At 43.3% G+C, this 20,011-nt stretch overlaps 2 protein-coding genes across 4 annotated transcripts; both read right to left on the bottom strand.

Moving 5' to 3' along the window:
* Positions 1-4,756: 4,756 nt before the first annotated feature.
* got1l1 (glutamic-oxaloacetic transaminase 1 like 1) lies at positions 4,757-11,596 on the bottom strand. Its single transcript, XM_023801363.2, has 8 exons — positions 11,367-11,596; positions 9,025-9,206; positions 8,563-8,686; positions 7,827-8,044; positions 7,204-7,354; positions 6,899-7,064; positions 6,304-6,446; positions 4,757-5,612 (listed from the first exon to the last, which is right to left on the bottom strand). Exons 1-8 carry the CDS (start codon positions 11,482-11,484, stop codon positions 5,473-5,475), a joined length of 1,242 nt encoding a protein of 413 aa, XP_023657131.2. The 5' UTR covers positions 11,485-11,596; the 3' UTR covers positions 4,757-5,472.
* Positions 11,597-13,140: 1,544 nt separating this feature from the next.
* On the bottom strand, positions 13,141-19,788 carry npm2a (nucleophosmin/nucleoplasmin, 2a). 3 transcript variants are annotated; one of them, XM_023801386.2, is made up of 7 exons: positions 19,581-19,788; positions 18,464-18,584; positions 17,147-17,229; positions 16,419-16,535; positions 16,239-16,332; positions 16,113-16,174; positions 13,141-13,387 (listed from the first exon to the last, which is right to left on the bottom strand). In XM_023801386.2, the coding sequence occupies exons 2-6, from the start codon at positions 18,567-18,569 to the stop codon at positions 16,152-16,154; spliced, it is 423 nt and encodes a 140-aa protein (XP_023657154.1). In that variant the 5' UTR covers positions 18,570-18,584; positions 19,581-19,788; the 3' UTR covers positions 13,141-13,387; positions 16,113-16,151. The 3 variants fall into 3 exon arrangements, with proteins under 3 accessions (XP_023657154.1, XP_023657144.1, XP_023657163.1); XM_023801376.2 differs by lacking the exon at positions 13,141-13,387 and adding an exon at positions 15,379-15,884; XM_023801395.2 differs by lacking the exons at positions 13,141-13,387; positions 19,581-19,788 and adding exons at positions 15,379-15,884; positions 19,397-19,486.
* Positions 19,789-20,011: the final 223 nt, after the last annotated feature.

The following is a 20,011-nucleotide window of genomic DNA, read 5'->3' as shown; positions in this document are numbered from 1 at the left end:
AATGACCCTGGACGCTCATAGAGTACACTTACACTTCTCTGCTAAATGAATACATTTAATGAATTATAGATTATTTATGGGTGTTTTCTCTTCCAAACGGTAGTAATATCTGCAGATAAGTAGCTTCCTGGTAATACTGGCCTAATATGCAGGAATAAAAAGTTCTAGTACACGACTCTGAGCAAATTGATTTGTCCACTATGTGTAGGATTTGAACCTGTGACCATCAGGTTGAATTTTTAAGTACGCCCAGTGACAAAGAAAGTGATGCACCCAGAAGTAATGGTCCGATTTGGATGTAATTTGGCACATGTGCAGATCAGCCATGGACATGTAAATGGTTTGATTTGCAAGGAGCTGGCACGTCTAGTCACCAGACACAGAGGATGCCTCGTAGATGTATTAGACAGCATTACCAGCACTTGACAGAGTTTGATAGTGGTCGCATTGTGGGTTTGCAGGAGGCTGGGTGGTCGTATCGTGCAATTGCCCGGCATGTGGAGCATGCAGATGTCATAATCACCCGATGTTGGAACCAATGGGCACGTGAGGGCATCCACACACGTCGTGAAGGTTCTGGCCGCCCAAGACAGACCACACCAAGGGGGGATCATCATATTGTGCGGAAAGCATTACAGAACCACTTCACATCTGCGCTTGCCATCCAGATACAGGTATTGGACTCTCTACAACACCCCGTGTCATCCCACACTGAGTCTCGATGACTGGCATCAGCCGGACTACAAAGACTACAAAGATGGCTGCGTGTGGAATGGTGCCATAACCGGGAGGCATGGACTGATGATGAGTGGCATTGTACCATGTTCAGTGATGAATCTCAGTTCTGCATTACCACAGATGACCATCATGTGTGCATGTGGAGGCGCCGAGGTGAGAGGACCAGTCCTGCCATTGTTGTGGAGAGACACACCAGCACTACCCCTGGCATCATGGTGTGGGGACCCTGACTGCACAGCGCTACATCAGTGTCATCCTGTGTCTGCATGTCTTACCCCTCCTGAGACAGCACCCTAGTAAATCTTTCAGCAAGACAACGCCCGTCCACACGCATGGCACGTACTGTGTGTCTACGGAGTGCCTGTGTCATGTTGAGGTCCTCCCATGGCCAGCCAGGTCCCCTGATCTTTCCCCATTCGAACATGTGTGGGATCAGCAAGGACGTCAAGTCAGACCCAGTGCCAATCTGCAGGATCTCGAGTGTCAGTTACAGTAGCTGTGGGCTGACTTGCCGCAGGAGAGAATGGCTGTACGACGCCCTTCCGCACCACATCGCTGCATGTATCCAGGCCCGGGGGGGGGGTGCCACACCCTACTGACATGGGACCAGCAGTGTGCCCATCCTGCCAACTCTGTTGTCCGTTTGATCTGATATTATAATCATTGTGATACAGTCACATGACCTTTAATCACGTACAGATTCAGTTCATTTACACTCTGTCTGGGTGCTTAACTTTTTTCGTCAATCAGTATATTTGTAGCAAGATGTAATTATTGAATAAGGTGTTGGACCTGAACCCCTATATTTGTTGCTTTGGATAAAATCCATTTTCCATAAAGGCTTTACCCAATGCAGGCTACCAGTGGGCCTGGATCCTATCTCAGGAAGAAGCAAGATGAGGCAGAGGAAGGTCTCAACGGGACGCCGGTCCATCGCAGAGTCATGCACTCTCAGCCCCGTAGGTGTGAAGCTACAGCACAGCTGCTTGATGCAAAGTGTTTCTCACGCTGTCTGATGTGAAGTGGCATCACTCGCAGGGCTCATGCACGCCCTCCATGCCGCCCCCCCCCTGTCTCCTGCCTGGGCCTCCCGTCACCAGAGTACACAGACCGGCCTTTCAGCACCCTGCCGATACTATGGGGGCGGGGGGATGTGGGCATTTTTTGATGGGTCAGGGTGCAGCTGTGACCAGTTTCTCCTGGGCTGCCTTATCTGGTTCCGGAGATTCCAAACACTCTCTGTTCGCGGTTTGAAAATGAGAATCAAATATCACCACCCCCCCCCCCCCCCCCATGCAGCCCCACATTGGCTGGCTGAGATTTTTCAGCACATCGACAAATTAATTAGAGTCTCTCAATAGACGATCATCTGCTATTTAATTTAAATGCAAATCGCTGCCTTATCGGGACACTGTGGAAGGTTTTTTGGTTTAAGTGATGCTTCCTTTTTGTGGTGAAGAATCAGTCCCCCTCCCCCCCCCAGCAATCCTCGTTTGCACCTGTCTTGCTGCTGAAGCTGCATTATCTATTCCAGTGCTTCAGTGCCCTGCTCCTTATTACCCGGCCGGTAAATAAGAAGACAGAAGCAATGTCAGATACATTCGCAGGGGTGAGGAAGGGTGTACCTCCGTCCCGGGGAATGGTGAGACGTGGATGTGAATGTAGCCCTCCCCGTTATAGGGTCAGACCCCTTAGTGTGAGGGATGACCCCAGTCACAGCGGGGGAGGGGGGACAGGGCCAAAAGAATGGGGGGGGAGGTACAGGCCATTACATGAAAGCTTATACTCTGTTTTTATTTCTCATTGTAATATTTCATTATTTCAAGTGAATCAGTTATCCCTTCACATGCAACCTGTATTGTAGGGATTGGGTTCTACCATCTTAACAAAGAAACGTCTCCCCCATTAATTTATAGTCATTGGAATGAATATATACCCAGTGACATATTACTGGCCCTATATAACTCTATGTAACATATAACTCCCAACTGATATCTACCCAGCATTTTCACGGACCTTCGTTTGGCAAGCTGTGAGTCCTTCAATGCGGGTTTCTGCGTCAGGGGGGGCCTCACCCGCCAGCGTCTGTGCAGCAGCAAGGGCAACATCAGTCAATTATGTAACAATTATCCTGGCAGGGGGGGTGACCTATTTAAGGTCTTTAGCAGAGGCCTGTCAGCCATTTAGTCCAGCAGGTATTGTTCGCAAAAATATGAACTAGTCCTTGAGTCTGGAACCTTCCATACTCTGTTTTCTCGCCTTCTTATGTAATAAACCTCCGGAGACACCCTGCCTCTCAGTCCTGCCTCCACTTGACTCCGGACGCAGTACCTTCTGAAACTTATGGATAAAGACTGTGAAATCTCCTTAAACTTTGTGGCTCTGCTGCCTTCAAGGTTTCATTTAAATTCAAGGTAAATGGACACACAGATAGATGTCAGTAACGAAACTCTTACTCATGAGATATAAGCCTTTTATGACGCAATTCCATCATTAAGAAAGTAACATATTTACAAAGATGATGCAAAGAAATTCTCTTGTTTTTTTATTATTCGAACCTACTTTTTTGACTTAGATTGGATTTAGTAATATCTTCTGTGAACGGATCCCCATAATATGCGATGGCAATGATTTTGACTGCTGGTGTAGTCTATAGTTTAACTTTCAGCATAGTACACTTCGCATAAACATATAAGCTACAACCACCGTAAGAGCTTGTGCCTCGTTACGGGACCATTAACTGATAAACATTAAGCATAGGTTACGCAACCACTGTCTCTGATGAGTGCAGTAGCCTTACTGATGATTCCACATGCATGCGCAGAGAGAAAATAAAACTGCCGTTGACCTTTGTCAAAATAAAAGCTCCCATTTCTACCTCAGGGCATAGGATGGCTTAAGGCTTCTGTATTTCACAGTCTACTAATAGGAGAACATTTTAGACCAGGGTTATTCAACTCACGGTCCTCGAGGTCCGAGCACTGCTGGTTTTCCAGCCTTCCTTTACCTGTCAGTCAGGTGTGAAGCCTCTGACCAATCAGAATCAGTAATTATTAAACTAATTACCTGGGAGAACTGAAAACACGGCCTGAATTTGGAATCGAGGTCCAGAGTTGAAGAACCCTGTTTTAGACAATATCAAAAATAAAATAGCTCTGAAATATCAATCAGGTAATTCAACTAAAATAATAAACCTTTCAGGTGGTTATTTACATTCTGCTCTTCTGTTACTGGATAATAAGAATCATCTGGAATAGTATTAGCATTTTAAAAACGTAATGGCCTTAAATGTCTGCTATAACCCTGCTGGCTGCCTGCAGAATGCTACCTGCCACATGGGGGCGCCAGCATCCTCGTTCACAAGCACTGCTCTCAGCACTCCATGTACAGAAAACAAATGGCTTGACAGGGCACCCGGTCTCCTCGGAAGATGGCCAGTGGGGGGGAGGGGGGAGGGGGGGGTTGTGGACATCGACATAGATCAAGAATCAGCGCGTGTGTTTGTTACAGCCAAGGGCCACTGGGGGCTTCAGGGGGTTGTACTGGCCAGTTTTAAGTACTGGTTGGCTTACCCCCCTCCCCTTAATTTACACCCATGGTTACAGCACATTCTGGGGAACGTGGCATCAGAGAGAGAGTCCTCAGTGCCACGTTGCCATTCGGTGTGGCTGATGGAATCCCAGAGTCTATGTGGAGAGGACACTGGAATATTACCTCATATCTCATTTCTGAGAAGATTCAACCACACCGGGGCTTCGTACTCATAGATTCAAATAACTACCCTGCCTACAAATCCCCAGCCTTAACATCCAAACTGGTGAAATCCAATCTACTCCACTCAGTTTCATATTTCTGCTTTCAAATGACCTTGTTATTTTTAACTTAAAAGGAGTAGAGAGGAGTAATGAATCTGGAAAGTACCGATATACACTAACATAACACTTGAACTCTTTCATCTCTTTATTTGTGAGATGTTTTTACTTTGAACAACAGCAGCACAGCAAGGGAGGAACAGAGAGCCGACAAACACAAAAACGTTTATTTTCAACATGGCAATGGCTCCACCACATGGACAGACCAAACACCACCCTCGTCCTTCACTAGCCAATAGTTTATTATCAAATAAATGCTTTATGCTTTAAAGCTAATCTATGTTTACCACATAAAATACTTTGTACACATACACACATATAGCCAAACAATAATAATGGGTCATTTTGCATCCAAAAACTAATTTAAGGTTACGTGATTTTCCACGTTATAACAAATTTATTCTTTTTTTTCTTGAGCACAAAAGTTTGTTCCTGACCACACTGCAGGGTTTGGAGTACAGTTTTAGGCTGTAGTGGTTCTACATATCTCTGTGGTACCTGCTTGGGAAAGATCTCACAAAGCGTCCTTCATTGTTCTACTACTGCAAAGTGAGAAGCTTTACGGAATCTTTATACTCAGAGATGGACAGGACAGCAACAACAACAGCTGAAAACTACAGGGTTGCTAACTTTCACACATCTGGCGTGACACATGCTTTCGGACTCTCACGCTCACGCAAGAAATCTGACGGCAAATCTATGTCATTCCATTATAAACCTAAAATTGGCAACATCAGAAGCGTTGGGACAGTTTGCAAACCTTACAGACTATTTACAAGGTACTAAAACTGTTACGTACACGTAAATGAGTGAGCAGACTAATCATTTATACTTTGGGTGTCTGTCATACTGACTGCTAAGATCAGAGGGCAGAGGTCAAAGCTAAGTAGATGGATTCTGCTACATATTCCAGGTTCTGGCGGTTAATGGCCGTCACGTTCACACACCCATCTGGCAGCAAGTATAGGTGCCTCTTCCTGGCCAGGAACCTTACTTGTTCAGCTAAGAAAGAAAAACAGATCTTAAAAAATAGAATTCAGTTTGTATTTACGTGTTTCCAGAATCTTATTTGTGCATCTTTCACTCAAGAACATCTGTCACACTTTTCAATAAGTCAGTGATATCTGAGCACTAGACAGTTTCCAAAGTGTCATGGATTTCACGTCTCCCTCGTCACATGACGCGTGACACGTTTGGCTTTTGGCAGGGGTAAATGCGGCTCGGGGAAGAGTGAAAGACAGGCCATTAATGAGAGGCAACAGGCACGGTCAAGGGAAGAGTACAGTTTACTGAGAGGGAGAAGTGATGGACATGCTTGGGGGAAATGCAGTTTCAGACCTGGGTCAGCATTTAGCAAGACCTTCATGCACAGTACTACAGACAACAGAGTAAGAGAGCTGCAAGTATATGCAACATGCAGAGCAACAAAACATTTACATGCAAGCACAGTCCCTATGACAGGGCTATTCAATTCAGGCCCTCGATTCCAAATCCAGGCCTTGTTTTCAGTTCTCCCAGGTAGTTAGTTTAATAATCACTGATTCTGATTGGTCAGAGGCGTCACACCTGGCTCACAGGTGAAGGAAGGCTGGAAAACCAGCAGGGCTCGGACCTCAAGGACCGTGAGTTGAATATCCCTCCCTATGTTAAAAAGGCAGGGCGGTTCACATTGAAATGAGGACGATAGGCTCACCATTTAGGCCTGTGCAACAATACAGTCCACCCTGCTGTGTCAGGTGATCCCAGCGTCCAGGCGTTCCCAGGAGCCTCAGCTTCTCCAGAAGCTGCTCCCTAATCAGCAGGCAGCGTTCGGCTAAACCTCTTATGGCGTCACGCCTGTGTGACACATTTCGCACATGTTATCACGAGGGTAATTGTTCCATGTAACAGGGGGGAAAAGCACATTTGAATAAATGGTAAAGTTTTACATTAACTGCACCTTCGTAATGCTTTTATATTGCATTCATAAAATGTTCAGTGCACCTTCATAATGTATTCAGAAATCATTCATAAACATCATGTATGTGTACCTTAACATCCTAACATCCCTTAACAGCTGTAATATACATTAATAACAAACACTATATAATAATAACAAGCATTATAATTGTATAATCATGTAATGTTTGCTATTAATGTATATTAAAGCTGTTAAGGGATGTTAAGGTGTACTTGCATGCTGCTTATGAATGTTCTATGAATGCATTATGAAGGTGCACTGAATGTAAAGCGTTACCAAATAAATCTACACCCACTGTTTATTTGGTAGATAGATAATCATCACATACCACTCGGCGAGGTAGGCAGGGTTACCCAGCACCGTGGCAACCACACGGGCACCCAAAACAGTGGGCCGGGCCCACAGAGAGCGCACCAGGCTATCCGCCTGCGACTGGACCGCCAGAAGCACAGAGTTCTGCTTCAGCACGAGCAGGAGATGTCCAACCCGCTCCCCTGCACGATCGCATGGGAAAGCGATGTCTGACACCAGGGTTTAGCAAGAGGTCGCTATGAATTTCGAGTAACTATTTGCAGACAGAGGCTGATAAGTTATTGAAGCGTTGTAGAGATCGGGAGAACATGGCCGTCATACCGTAGAGGCTGAAGCTGTGGGAGAAGGACTGGGCACAGAGGAACTCCAGGCCCAAGGAAGCGTAGTGGCGTAGGGGCCAAGCATCCTGATCTGGGTCCCCTAGGCAGAGGCCCTGGGCTGGCAAGAGGAAGAACGGGAGGAGCTTCCTGCTCTGGGTGTGGCGAAATGGGGAGGGGCAGGTGCAGCATGTCTTTAGAGGTTAATCTTAGCAAAATATAGCTACAGAAACAGCCTCAATCCAAATCATTCCATAGACCACAATTCAACTGCTTCACCAAAGGTCCCAAAAGTAGCCCAATGCGATACGTTGTTGATATTACTTGCATTAACTGAGGCTTAATCCCTGAGCGCTTGGTGGTGGCTCACGCCCATTTAAGGATGCCACCTCCTTTGATTAATTTCCCCCTGGGATCAATGAAACTTATTTTATCTTACAGGCAAGATTATCAAAGATAATCGAACATCAACAGCATCATTGCATTTCCATTTGTGTACAGAACAGGCAGATGCATGCCGTAAACGACAATTACATTTCGGTAAAATAAATCAACTTCCGTCCACCTGTAACAAATTATAGAAAATACAACAAACACAACGATGCCTGCAGATCAAATCGGTTTTACCGCCATAACTTCAGCGAGGGCTGACCAGTCCTGCTGGGAGAGGTCGGCTCCCGTCGGACAGTGTGCAGAGGCTGACAGCATCACCACGGAATGTTCCGGGGCCTGCTCCAGGTCTTCCGTGAGCTTGTCCATGGACACGACCCGTTGCTCCGCATTCCAGTATCGATACTGTCGGACATCCAGGATCCCAGCAGCCTTGAGGGTGTCAACCAGTGAGTCTTAAGGCAGTAATGGGGGGGGGGGGGGGATATAATATATAATGTTTGGATATAATGTTGTAGGTCTGTACAGTTTAGGTTGGGTGAACAGGATTGTGAATATAGCGATGAAACAGTAAGCTTTAAACCAAAACAACTGAAAAGCAAATGTCTAAAACGTACTCAGTCCACATGATATATTTCAGAGAAACATTCTGTGGAGTTTAATGACAGGCCTTCTTTGTATTTCATGAGGACTGAGTGAGTTTTAGTTCCCAGCACTGTATCATATGATCAGGAAGCTACTGACGGTCTAATCACAAAAACAACAAAGTTGAGTTTTGGAAACGTGCTCTTCAATTAAAAAACCTTCAGCAAGAAATTCATACAATACAAATGATTCAAATATTGTCACCTCTAACTTGGCATAAATTTATATCACAATTAAAACAAGTAATAACAGTAATATTTCTGTGGTTCTACACTAATTTCCCATCAGCCTCTACTCCAGTGACACCGCCTCCTACTTACACACCTACCATGACAGGGTAAAGCGACATACACAGGGCCGGACCAGGCCACACTCCTGTTGTACCAGCGTCTCAGAAGCTCTGTCCCCAGCCGGACTGCCCCCATGAATCCCACGGTCTGGACACCCAGCACCTGAAGGGTCCAAGCCCACACAAAGTGACCCCATGACCCAAAAGGGAAGCTACCCTCGGTAGATCTCAGCTATTCTGCAGACGGCTAGCATTCCGTCACAGCACTCCTGATGTCCTTCAGCAGCAATGATATATTCATCACACCAAGAACAGAAGCTTCCAGACCACATATATTATCTTGGAGGTTTGTTATTGTTTGTGGTCACTTGACTATTCTATTGTGTCAAAGTGATTGTGCTTCTGGAATTTGTATGAGTGATGTGATTAATCACTTGGCTGCCCTTGAGAAACGCTGAAACACAAGCCTGTTAAATCATGTCTGGATTTTGTGACACCCACCCGGTTTTCCACAATAGCCTGGCTGTCCTTTCCCAGTGCCAGGTCGGTGACTCTCCTGGTGAACTCCGGCAGGCCCAGACCTGGTGGGTACTCTGTGCCCAGGGTGGGATCACTTCCTATCTGCTGCTTAATCTTCCAGGTAAGAGGGAGCACAGAGATCTGACCATCCTCACCCAGATACTCTGCGTGAAAGAAGCAGAGAGAACGCTACGTGTTACATGCAGTACATATTGAATTGAGTTTAAAGTTGGAAAGGTTACATTTCATTTATAAAGCCCAGATTTACATATACTGCATGCAGAATTATATATACGTGCTTTATGTGTGTATCTTATTTTCCAACCAACAGTTTCTGTTAATGATAAATCTCCAAATAAGAATGGACCTGCTTAAAAATAGAGCCTGTTCAGTGTTTGGTTTGAGTACTTCCTGCTTGGAGTAAAACAGGAAACTCTAGTTACCACCATGGAGAGAATTATTAAGCAAATTATTATTACAGTACTATTAAAATGGCCCAAAAAATACCTTACAGGGAACGGAGAAAACAAACAAAATAATTAAGTGCTGGTCGCAGGGATGCAAAACCATCAAAATGGCCAAATTTTTAAAACATGATCACTGTACATTTGAGCCAACAGCCAAAGACGATAGCAGAAGCATGTAGGAAGAGGACATAAATGAACTGGCAAAGATTTGTGCCAAATTAAAGGGGAGACTTCCAAAAACTCCGCCATTTTTCAAAGCTGCAATCTGAATGGATTCTCTAAGTACAAGGTGCAGTGAGTGAAGTGACACTGCTACGGTCACAAAGGCTGAACCGTAAGGTAAGGCGGTCCTAGCTGCCTCACCTGAACCATAAGGTAAGGCGGTCCTAGCTGCCTCACCTGAACCGTACGGTAAGGCGGTCCTAGCTGCCTCACCTGAACCGTACGGTAAGGCGGTCCTAGCTGCCTCACCTGAACCGTACGGTAAGGCGGTCCTAGCTGCCTCACCTGAACCGTAAGGTAAGGCGGTCCTAGCTGCCTCACCTGAACCGTACGGTAAGGCGTTCCTAGCTGCCTCACCTGAACCGTAAGGTAAGGCGGTCCTAGCTGCCTCACCTGAACCGTACGGTAAGGCGGTCCTAGCTGCCTCACCTGAACCGTAAGGTAAGGCGGTCCTAGCTCCCTCACCTGAACCGTAAGGTAAGGCGGTCCTAGCTGCCTCACCTGAACCGTACGGTAAGGTGGTCCTAGCTGCCTCACCTGAACCGTACGGTAAGGTGGTCCTAGCTGCCTCACCTAATATAGGATGTGATCAAACTTCACCGATTCAATGGACGACAGGCTCATGATGGGTATTAAGAAGAAAGGTAACTATATAGGACATTAAACTCAGTATAGTGGACTGTAACAAATGACTGATAGTTTGTTATTCCTTATATACACTGAATAACTAAAACTCTATTATTAATTATGTTAACGGTTAAGAGAGAGAAATCCACTTAGTTCCTGATCGACCTAATAATTGTGCACACTGATAATCAAGTGTTTTTAATTTGTTCCTGACATACTCAATTACTCATGTAGCATTTTTCTCTGTAAATAAATTTACCTGGAGCAAAAGCAAACTTCAAAATGAACTTTTATGAGTCTCCAGCAGTAGAACTTGTCTAATAATTCTGCCTTTGGTCCATCAGTAGGACCCGAGAGGAATTCTAATTTCTTTGTTAGAGCGCTGAGAAAATGTCCTGTTTTCATTATGTATCTGTATTAAACATGTTACTATATTACGGAATAATATTCTTATTCATAAAACAGAAACTGGAGTAAGGCTAATAGCAAACCCATCACGAAAACTGTCATGCATAATGATTAAATATTCTAACACTCAGCCAGCTATTGTTGACTTGTAGTAACACTTTACTTAAGGGGGCACAAATAGTATAGCATTATACTCTTAACCATATTGTAAAGTGTTAGCTAGCTGGTGTTCCTCTCAGGAGCAGCTTCTTATGTCAACGGGGAAGCTCAGCACTGCATGCTAGGTGATGTGGCAGGTGGTTCCAGGCACCGTGAAACTTTACGATACGGTTCCTCAGTAACTTAGTAGTAACACAGTTACTACTCAAGTACTGTATAAATCATTGACCAATATAGTTTGTGGTTAATTTACATATCAAATGAGCGTTAGTTCATGATTAGTTAAGAGTATAATACTATATTTGTGTCCCCTCAAGTGACGTATTACCTGATGTGTTAATGCTAGCGATTTATAGGCATTAGAGCGTTTCCGGTTTCGCTACTCATTTAGTAAAAATAATAGAAAATTGGTCAGTAAGAGAAATCCCGCTGCAGACTCACCCCTTCCCGCCAGGTACACTTTATCAGGGTGTGTGTCATTTTTGAAAGCTGCCAGTAATTTCGTTTCAGGATTCAGTGGAAGAGTGGGAGTGTCAATAAAAGCAGAATGAGTCGTCATAGCTCTCTAACTTGTAAATCTGATCGTAACCTTTTCCGTTTCTACATGACATTGATTTTGCGCGATAAATTTGCGGTTCGTTGGCTGCCTGAAAGCGAGTTTTGTTTATTGCTTGTTGCTAAGTTACAGGTGTCGGTCGTTGCCTGGTAACGATTATAATATATTTTTTCCATTTTAATTATCACGAACTAGCTAGATATATTGTTTTGCTTGAGATTATGGACACAACTGCACAATGTAATTAATTGTTTACATCACAACCATGACATTGATATCTGCTAAAACAGGCTATTTGCTATTAATCACCGAATGTTGTCAAAAATTCAATTCCTGCTATTTGCTTTTAATCACTCACTTTATGCTGCTACTGTACTAGGAACCTGTAAATGTCCACTTTTGTATATATACATATTTATATATTTCTGTATATTGTACAGTTTTTATTGCTATAGGTTACATATTTATTAATTTATTATAGGTTATCACATTTATTTATTATACATATAATTAACATAATATTACTTTATAATTAGTTTATTTATTTTTTGTATATTGTATAACTGCTATGAGTAACAGGCTATACTGCGTTCACTCCTATTTTTTGTCCAATTTGCTACTTATCATATGTTAGGTGATAATGGATTATTATTAGTATTAGTAGAATTAATACTATCATTATTAATTACATAATTCATAATTTGTATACACTTACAGTTAACCCTTATTCTAAGTTTCTCAGGGTCAGCACCCGTCCTCCTCAACCTTTTGTGTCTGTGCCCCCCCCCCCCCCCCCCCCCCCCCGCAGATGTCGCTGGCCATCCAGTCCTCCCTATTGTCCAAGTCCTCAGTGTATTATTCAGTTTGTCAGTGTGTCAGAAGGGTAGATGTTACTCTGTGCTGCATTATGTTTGCGCTATATTTCTTGTAGTTAGTTATTTTTCCTATTTTGCTTTTTGACCCCTCGTGGTCCTCTCCTTTGTAGTCTTACACCAGTGTATTTAATTTCCGTAATAAATCCCCTTTGCGTCTCAGACAGTGCTTGAAGTGGGCCGGAACGCAGTTCCGGAACTTCTGTATTTTCGTCTTTTGGGTTCCGCCGCTTTTTTCTGCGTTCCGGTACTTACTGAAACTGATCCGACGCAGCGACAGTGGCCCGAGAAAATTAGAGTTCCTGCACTTATTTTTTCCCACTTCAAGCACTGGTCTCAGAGTCGCTAGTGGATCATCACCCCCCTTTCCTGCCTGCACCATGCCCCACTCCCATGACACAATTAGCAATTCGGCTTTTACTAGTATGTTCCATCAAATATAAAGTAAAATAAAATACGGAAAATCACGTCTAGTTATGACAATGACAGACCTAAGAATGCTGCAGAGCGGGGTTTTTCGATTACTGGGATTATGAAAGTGAAACACAACAACCAGAGCCTGGGTACTCGGAGTTAGACGGGCAGCTCTTCACCTCCCGGGATGCGGGCTGACTGACGCTGTTGATTAACTCTGCTTCTAAATCCAGTTAAAGGGGCAGCTCACCCCAAAATAATGATAAGATATCAGAAGATATATCAGTCTTCTCTCGAAAATAATTGGGCTGAATGGTATTGTGTCTGTAGTGATTAAGTTGCCAAAAGTGCACTTGAAAAATCCAACAGCAATGTCTTTTACCAGAAATCATGACACGGTTACTCAAGATAATCCACAGACCTTGTAGACAGCAGTTTCATCTATTAACTGTTTTCTATCTAAGGTTACTGGAAACACCGCTAGGCTGGACTATTCAATCCAATAGGTACCATAGCCAATTTCTCAGGGGTGCTGACTTGATGTGACTTGTGCATGGCGTCCTTGCACCCCTACAAGTACTCGTGTCCTCTGAGGTACCGGAACAGAACAGCAGCATGACCTGAGGGGAGGGAAATGCTGTTAGGTTAGCTTGGTGTGACCAAAATCAATAAATAAAACAGTGAAGCTCACTCACGGTGCCACTTCTGGCTCCAAATCTAGGAAATAACTTCCACCGAATATGCAAATGTGCGGCACTACTCAGGGGCCAATCTAGGCACTCTGCGGGGCCCCAGGCAAAAAAAAAAAATCCCAATGGGGCCCTCCAACAGACCTTCCCCCAGCATGGCAAATTTATTACCATTATTTTAACCTGATATCTAAATGAATAATAATAAAATGATAATAAACACAACTCCTTTATTTTCACTTCTGTGAGAAACAGAACACACATAAGCAGATTTGTTGTTGCAATATGTTATGTAATCAGCCACCCTTGGGGGCCCCCTCCCAGCTCGGGGCCCCAGGTAGTTGCCCGTCTCATCGGTCCTGTTGCTGTGCCACTGGTGCTGCATTTCTACATTAAGAACCTTCCCATGTTGGCATTTCTCCTATTTTGTGTTTTAAATATGCCAAGCTTACATACTAGATCATTTCATGCATTCTTCATGTTTAGATGTAGAAAGTTCTACAAGCACTGTGTAGTTTGTCTCTTGGCCACAGTAATGCTGTTCAGACAAATGCCGTTCATAGACTGTTACCCGACGCCTACGTCGTCTTTCCACCCACAATTCCCGATCGTTGAGTTCCTTGACTTATACTCATTTTGGCCACAACAAATCACATCGTGTGACTTTCCAAACCTCTTCGTACATTTTCTGTGTTCCTTCAGGACGGGGAAAAACATTACAGCGCTTGGACAAGGAACAGCAATTTTAATACCACATAATTTCACAACACTTCACATGAAACTGCAGCCAGTCCTAAATGCACGTTTCACTGGATTTAAATCTATATCAAGAACACATTTAATATCCACTGACTAAGTCAAGGAAAAGTAGTTTTTCTGTGCATGCTGATGTTTTGTGTAATAAACATTCCTGTAATAAACATTGTGTAATAAACATTCCTGGCCCTGAAGAGGCAAGCGGGCCGGTAAGATTGGCTAAGTTAGCTGAACCTTCCTTTTAGTTGCAAGAGTAAAAAAACCTCAGCTAACATGCCGAGCTGGGAAGCGAGATTAAGAGGAGCTCTCACGGAAAGTCTTTGGATGCATGCTTAATTCAGTAAAAATATTGCCGGTTTATTAGATTTTATAACAAAAATCATTACTTAATTAATTTTTTTACAAAAATATATATCCCATTAGAAACAACCAGAGGTTTTAAATAAAACATTCATTTCAAGTAGTAATAAATTTAGAACTATAATTTGGGTTTCAGTGAGCTGTTCTGAGTTAAAAAGTTCCTTGACAAAGCTTTTTAATTACTCACCCCTTTGCAACAACATAAAACACCAAACATTGGTGTTTACTATCCCTTTGGGAGCCACTGACTACAATTGCAATTAACAGCAACTGAATGTCGTAATGATTATGACACTTAATAAAAGGAAAATGTCTGTGCTGAAGATACGTACAGATGTGTTAAACATTGCTTATTAATGGACTTCTGTTATGAAACCAATACATCTGCAACATTTTTACAGCATTAAGCAAGCGTCCCAAGATTTTCTGTGAGCACTGTAGTTTTAAAACAGGAATAACCCATAAGGGAACACTGGATCTGTGTAGGACTCTCCAGGGGACCAAATAATCGAGACAAACACTTCCTTCAGAAAAAGAACTGGCATTTGGGTGATATCGTGCTGCTTAAAATGGCACTTTGTTAAATAATTAGGCCAGCAAATATCTGTGGGTAAGCAGATAGGTGTTTGGAGCCACTGAGAATGGCAAAGGAGACAATCTGCATACATAAGTGTCTGGTGAGGTCTGGGTGATTAGCATGCCTTTGGGGCGAGACCTCCTGACTCTGCTGACAGGATACCACAAGGAGAAAAAAGCAGACCAGGATGAACAGGAGAAAATAAATTAGCCTTACCTACATTGCATACAAGTTGCCCAGTTAAATCTGAGATGTTTGAGAATCATTTAAAACTAATTTGGTTTGTATTAATTGTTTTTTTTTTTTTATTTATTGGGGTGTTTTTTTTTTAAACAGTAATGGTGATGCTCATAATGTGGATTAATTTCTGCAAATCCTCTTGAAGAACAGCAGGCATACAGTAAGCGGGATTCTTTCAAGGGCTCCTAATGCAGTAATAATTTCACTTTCCAGAACCTGCAGCTGGGTCACGCCTAGTATGAAAAGGTCTTTGCGGAAATGAAGTGGTTATATTTGTGTGCCTTTGGACACATACATCCCAAACGGAAATGTAGGAGGAAAAGGCATAATGGCCCGTGACAATCAATTCAAAATGACTGCTGTAATTCAAAGATGTTAACTTGGGATGGCATTAAGGTAGATGTTCTTAGTGCACTCATCACTGATCAGCTTCACCACTGATCAGCTTCACAACTCTGATGTTAAACAACAGTTATTAAAGCAGTGAATCTCAACCTGAAATAAAAATAAAAAAAAGCTTGTTATGACAAAGGTGAAAAAACTTAGCTAGCATTTTAAAAAGATTACTTCAACATTTCTTCAGTTAGCAGACAATCATAAGAAACTTTAGTTTTATATATGGACATTTAACTGAAGGAAATGCACATCCTTTACAGTCAGAGATGGGAACCTTCTGGAACTTGAACTTTTGTACCATAGGTCAAACTGGAATGGCCCACTCACCAGAAGACGGATCTGAAACCACAGGGGTCCACTAGCTCCTCATTCTGTGACATCCACGTTGACTGTAAACAAAGAGAACGGGTCATAGGAGACAAGCCCGTCGAGCCGACATCCCATGATACTTACATGTGATGTGCTGCCCCATAATGAAGACGGGGCCCTGGCCAGAGCTCAGCGTGAACGTGACGGGAGGCACCAGCTCAAACCCGCTGAAACTGACCTGTGACAGCAAATGCTGCAGTTGAAAATCAGCACCTGACAACAGCCCAAGCATCACCCGCCATCGCTGCTGCTATCAGGACTAACCATGGGCAGGCAGGTGGGGCAGAGGGTGGCTATGGGCACAGCATGGCTGCGGTTTGCGATGCTGTCCTTCACTTCCACCACGTGCATCTCGTTGCTCGACTCGGCGCTGAGGCAGATCTGGACGGCCAGAAAGAAATGAGAGAAGCACAAGACTAAGAGCAGCAAGTTCTCATGAAGTCTACAAAGCAACCAGAGGTGGAAAATCCAGCTCCAGAAAGTATAAATCCAGACCAAGATTTAGTTTCAACCAAGCAGTTCATTACTTTGTGACTCTTTATACTCGACTGGTTGGTTGAAACAAAACCTCGGTCTGGATTTGTACTTTCTGGACCTGAACTTTCCATCTTTGCCTAAACCAGGGATGGCCAATCTTATCTGCAAAGGGCCAGTGTGTATGCGGGTTTTCGCTGCAACTTCCTGATTAGATTACTAATTAGAGGACTGATTGGCTGAAGAGTCCTCACACCTGGGTTTGAACAGCTGACCTACAGGTTATTCCAAAAACCTGCATCCCTTTACGGATTGGCCACCCCTGGTCTAAACAAATCACTGTGAATTACAGTTCCTAGCTCGATGTGCTGGATCACTGGTTATAGCTTAAGGTTGCATTTAATTTCCTCCATGTAGAATCAGCAAGGGAATTCCCCAGGTACTGTAACGTACCAGGGCTGGTGAATGGTAGACATGCCTGGAAGCGAGAGAGGAGCAAGGCAGCATGACAGACTGACCGTATGGATGAAAAACTGGTGCTCGAGAAGGTCATCCTCCACCTGGAAAAGTGCAGTTTTCTTGCTGCCATTCAGCTCACAGCCTAGGGTTGCATTTAAGCCATATTTACAGCAGGCTTTCACAGTCATGAAAACCTACCATTCACTTCACTGCTGGAGTAAATTATTTTAAAGTGCATTTAACTGATAATTACTGGGACAGGAAGTGGCGATAAGCAGGGCTAAACCGGCATGTTCCCTCACTGTTTCATTTCAGGCACTTTTCATTACGCATTTATCTTGTTGATCACAAACATGCACAAGTTGCTTTTGTCTGATGTCTTCGATAAAAAAACAAGTAAAAAAATAAATAACACTTGGCAGGGTTTATATTTTTGTCAGCAAGAACAATCAACTTCCACAGTTTCCTTATGGCCTTATCCTGCCTTATGAGCTTTGCCTGAATTCTGGGTCCGCATCCTTCTAAGGCTGCACCTGAAGACCGAATGCGATACGGCGGTGCAGAAAGGCTGACCCACTTCGAAGGCTCCTTCAAATGTGCTCTAGATACGAGTCCCTTTGTCCATTCGCTAAGGATCCACCCCATCCTTCACAGTCCAACCTATCCCAAGAATCATTGCACAGAGGTAAAGTGGGCGTGTCCCAGCTAGACAATAGGAGCGGTGATTTGAGATTCAAGGATAAAGGCGGGAACAAATAGGAAATTACCCATAGGCCAGACCCTCCCATTTGGCAATACTTTCTGTTTGATCTTTGAAAGACGCAGCCTACAAAGGCTTCACCTTCCTAGGCTGTGTCCCTCGAAGGATGCAACCCCTGAATTCAGACACAGCCACTACTGGTCTGAGATCAGGTGTCATTCATGAGAGACCAGCCAGGCATAGCGGTCAAGTCTCCCGTTTTGGCTGGGAAACTACCGTATTTTACCCCTCTTTCCCACCGTCCTCCCGTATTAGTATTTTCCCGTAAATCTCCCGTATTATAATATCATTAAAAAAAAATCCCTCTGCCTCTCCAAACTGAACTAGTAGCCTGGGCTGATGTTGATGAAAATAAGGTCTATTTAGCCCAGACTACCTTAAATCTGGCAAGTTATCCGGCTAAGCAAGTAATCCTGCTTCGTGAAACAGGCCCCTGGTCTGGGACATTATTTCCACACAATCAGGATGGAAGTTTTAATATGGTTAATGGTAGTTAGATGCACACACAAGAATGGAGATTCTGTCTAAATAACTAAACTTTATACATTTATCAAAGTATGTACTCTTGGATAGAAGCAATGCTACCAGGCCCTCAGTACAAACAAGAGCTTCTCACCCCAGATTACACAGACTGTGTCAAGCACAGAGGAACTGGCCGGGTCACTGAAGGCTTCCATCTGCATCGGTTCTTCACTCCTCCAGGAACTCATCACTAGCATCATAAAAGCTTCTCCGAACTGAGAACAATAAAAGAGCTAAGCAAGTCTTTGTGCAGGACACAAGATACAAGGGTATCATGTATATGGCATGCAGCATATAGACGCTGCTACTGTGGTATTTCGTCTGCAGTTTTCAGTGAAGGACCTGAACTGACTTAGCAAAAACTAATGAAACCTTAATTAAAAATCACTCGATCATTGCGGCGTTACTACTTCGGCTTGATTTAAGGCCGGTGAATTCACGCATCAGAAACTCAGAGCCCGAAGTTTTTTCTTTTTTCCACAGAGCCTTTGCCGCCACCGAAATAACTCCGTGGCCAGTGTGGTTTGTGGAAGAGAAAATATAGAAGCGAAGCTTTCCCACCGACCCTGCAGTTTCCGCAGCTACCCCACTCGGGTGCACTAAAGCTAGGGAAGTGGTTAATAGAAGGACTGTCTCCCCAGCGGGGGAATTTCTCCTGTAAAATCTCTGTAACGGCTTTTCATAACATAACTTTGGACAACATTTACAGCACTCCACTTTTATAATGCAAATAATGACATGATTTTAAACACATGAATTCTTGTACCGGATATTTTCTTTGCAATTGACATAGACATTTACACCGTCAAAACCTTCACAGGATACTATTAAATGTAAGGTAGAACAATTTAGTGGGTTGATGGTACCTTAAGGACCCTCATCTGGCCTGCAAATTAATGCCTACTTGCGAGTGTCATTTTAGCGATATTTTAAAAACACACCAGCACTCGTGTCGGTAAATAAGTCAAATCTAGGCCTACATATTAAACATAGAAACAAAAAAATATTTGATTTATAACTGTTATACCCATCTTCAATATGTCTGAATGTATTAAGTTTCGTCCGTCATTCCTCGGCCATACTGCAGTTTCGGCACCGAAGGTAAACCCGATTCACATTAATAGTGTTTATGGTTGGTTTTATTAGTCTTGATGTTTCCACAATATAAATGGTCTTAGTTATTTGTTGTATTTATTTTTAATTGTACTTACCCAAGCAAAAGTCGACGGGGTAAAAAAAAAAAAGAGCCCTTAATTTCAAACAATATAAAGTGCTTAAACTGCCTGTGCAATCAGATAGTTACTTAATTAATTTCTTTCAGGTTAGATTTTTATAAAGCCCAAGAGAATACGTACTGGATCTAACGGTAAAAAATAGTGTGTTTGTTTTTTCGCGTACAATCAGAGTAAATCACGTAAGTCGGTTCATGTGTAAATTTTATTTAATAAAATACGCTTGAAAACGTTTAGGAATTTAGTTTAGCCACGGGGTGGCAGTATAGGCCTATAAACAAACGGTAGGCTATATCAGTAAAGAGAGGTGTGCGGTGGGCTTACTTGAGTACGTACACATGGTTTATTTCCTATTCCGACAGACCTCTACGGTTCTCATTTTTGTACGATGTTAGCTTTGGCTGAGTTCT

This window comes from Paramormyrops kingsleyae, chromosome 2, assembly GCF_048594095.1.
Source record: "Paramormyrops kingsleyae isolate MSU_618 chromosome 2, PKINGS_0.4, whole genome shotgun sequence".
Taxonomy (NCBI): domain Eukaryota; kingdom Metazoa; phylum Chordata; class Actinopteri; order Osteoglossiformes; family Mormyridae; genus Paramormyrops; species Paramormyrops kingsleyae.
The sequence above is the reverse complement of the archived record's forward strand: the minus strand, read 5'-3'. Positions and strand labels throughout refer to the sequence as shown.

Excerpts from the sequence above, each read along its gene's own strand:
- got1l1 (XM_023801363.2), bottom strand. The coding sequence starts at position 11,484 with ATGACGACTCATTCTGCTTTTATTGACACTCCCACTCTTCCACTGAAT. Across the intron at positions 9,207-11,366 it reads AGTGTACCTGGCGGGAAGGG|AGTATCTGGGTGAGGATGGT; the intron begins GTGAGTCTGCAG and ends TCTTTCACGCAG. Across the intron at positions 8,045-8,562 it reads TGTCGCTTTACCCTGTCATG|ACTCACTGGTTGACACCCTC; the intron begins GTAGGTGTGTAA and ends TACTGCCTTAAG.
- npm2a (XM_023801386.2), bottom strand. The coding sequence starts at position 18,569 with ATGATGCTAGTGATGAGTTCCTGGAGGAGTGAAGAACCGATGCAGATG. Across the intron at positions 16,333-16,418 it reads GCCCCACCTGCCTGCCCATG|GTCAGTTTCAGCGGGTTTGA; the intron begins GTTAGTCCTGAT and ends TTGCTGTCACAG. Across the intron at positions 16,175-16,238 it reads TATGGGGCAGCACATCACAT|TCAACGTGGATGTCACAGAA; the intron begins GTAAGTATCATG and ends CTTTGTTTACAG.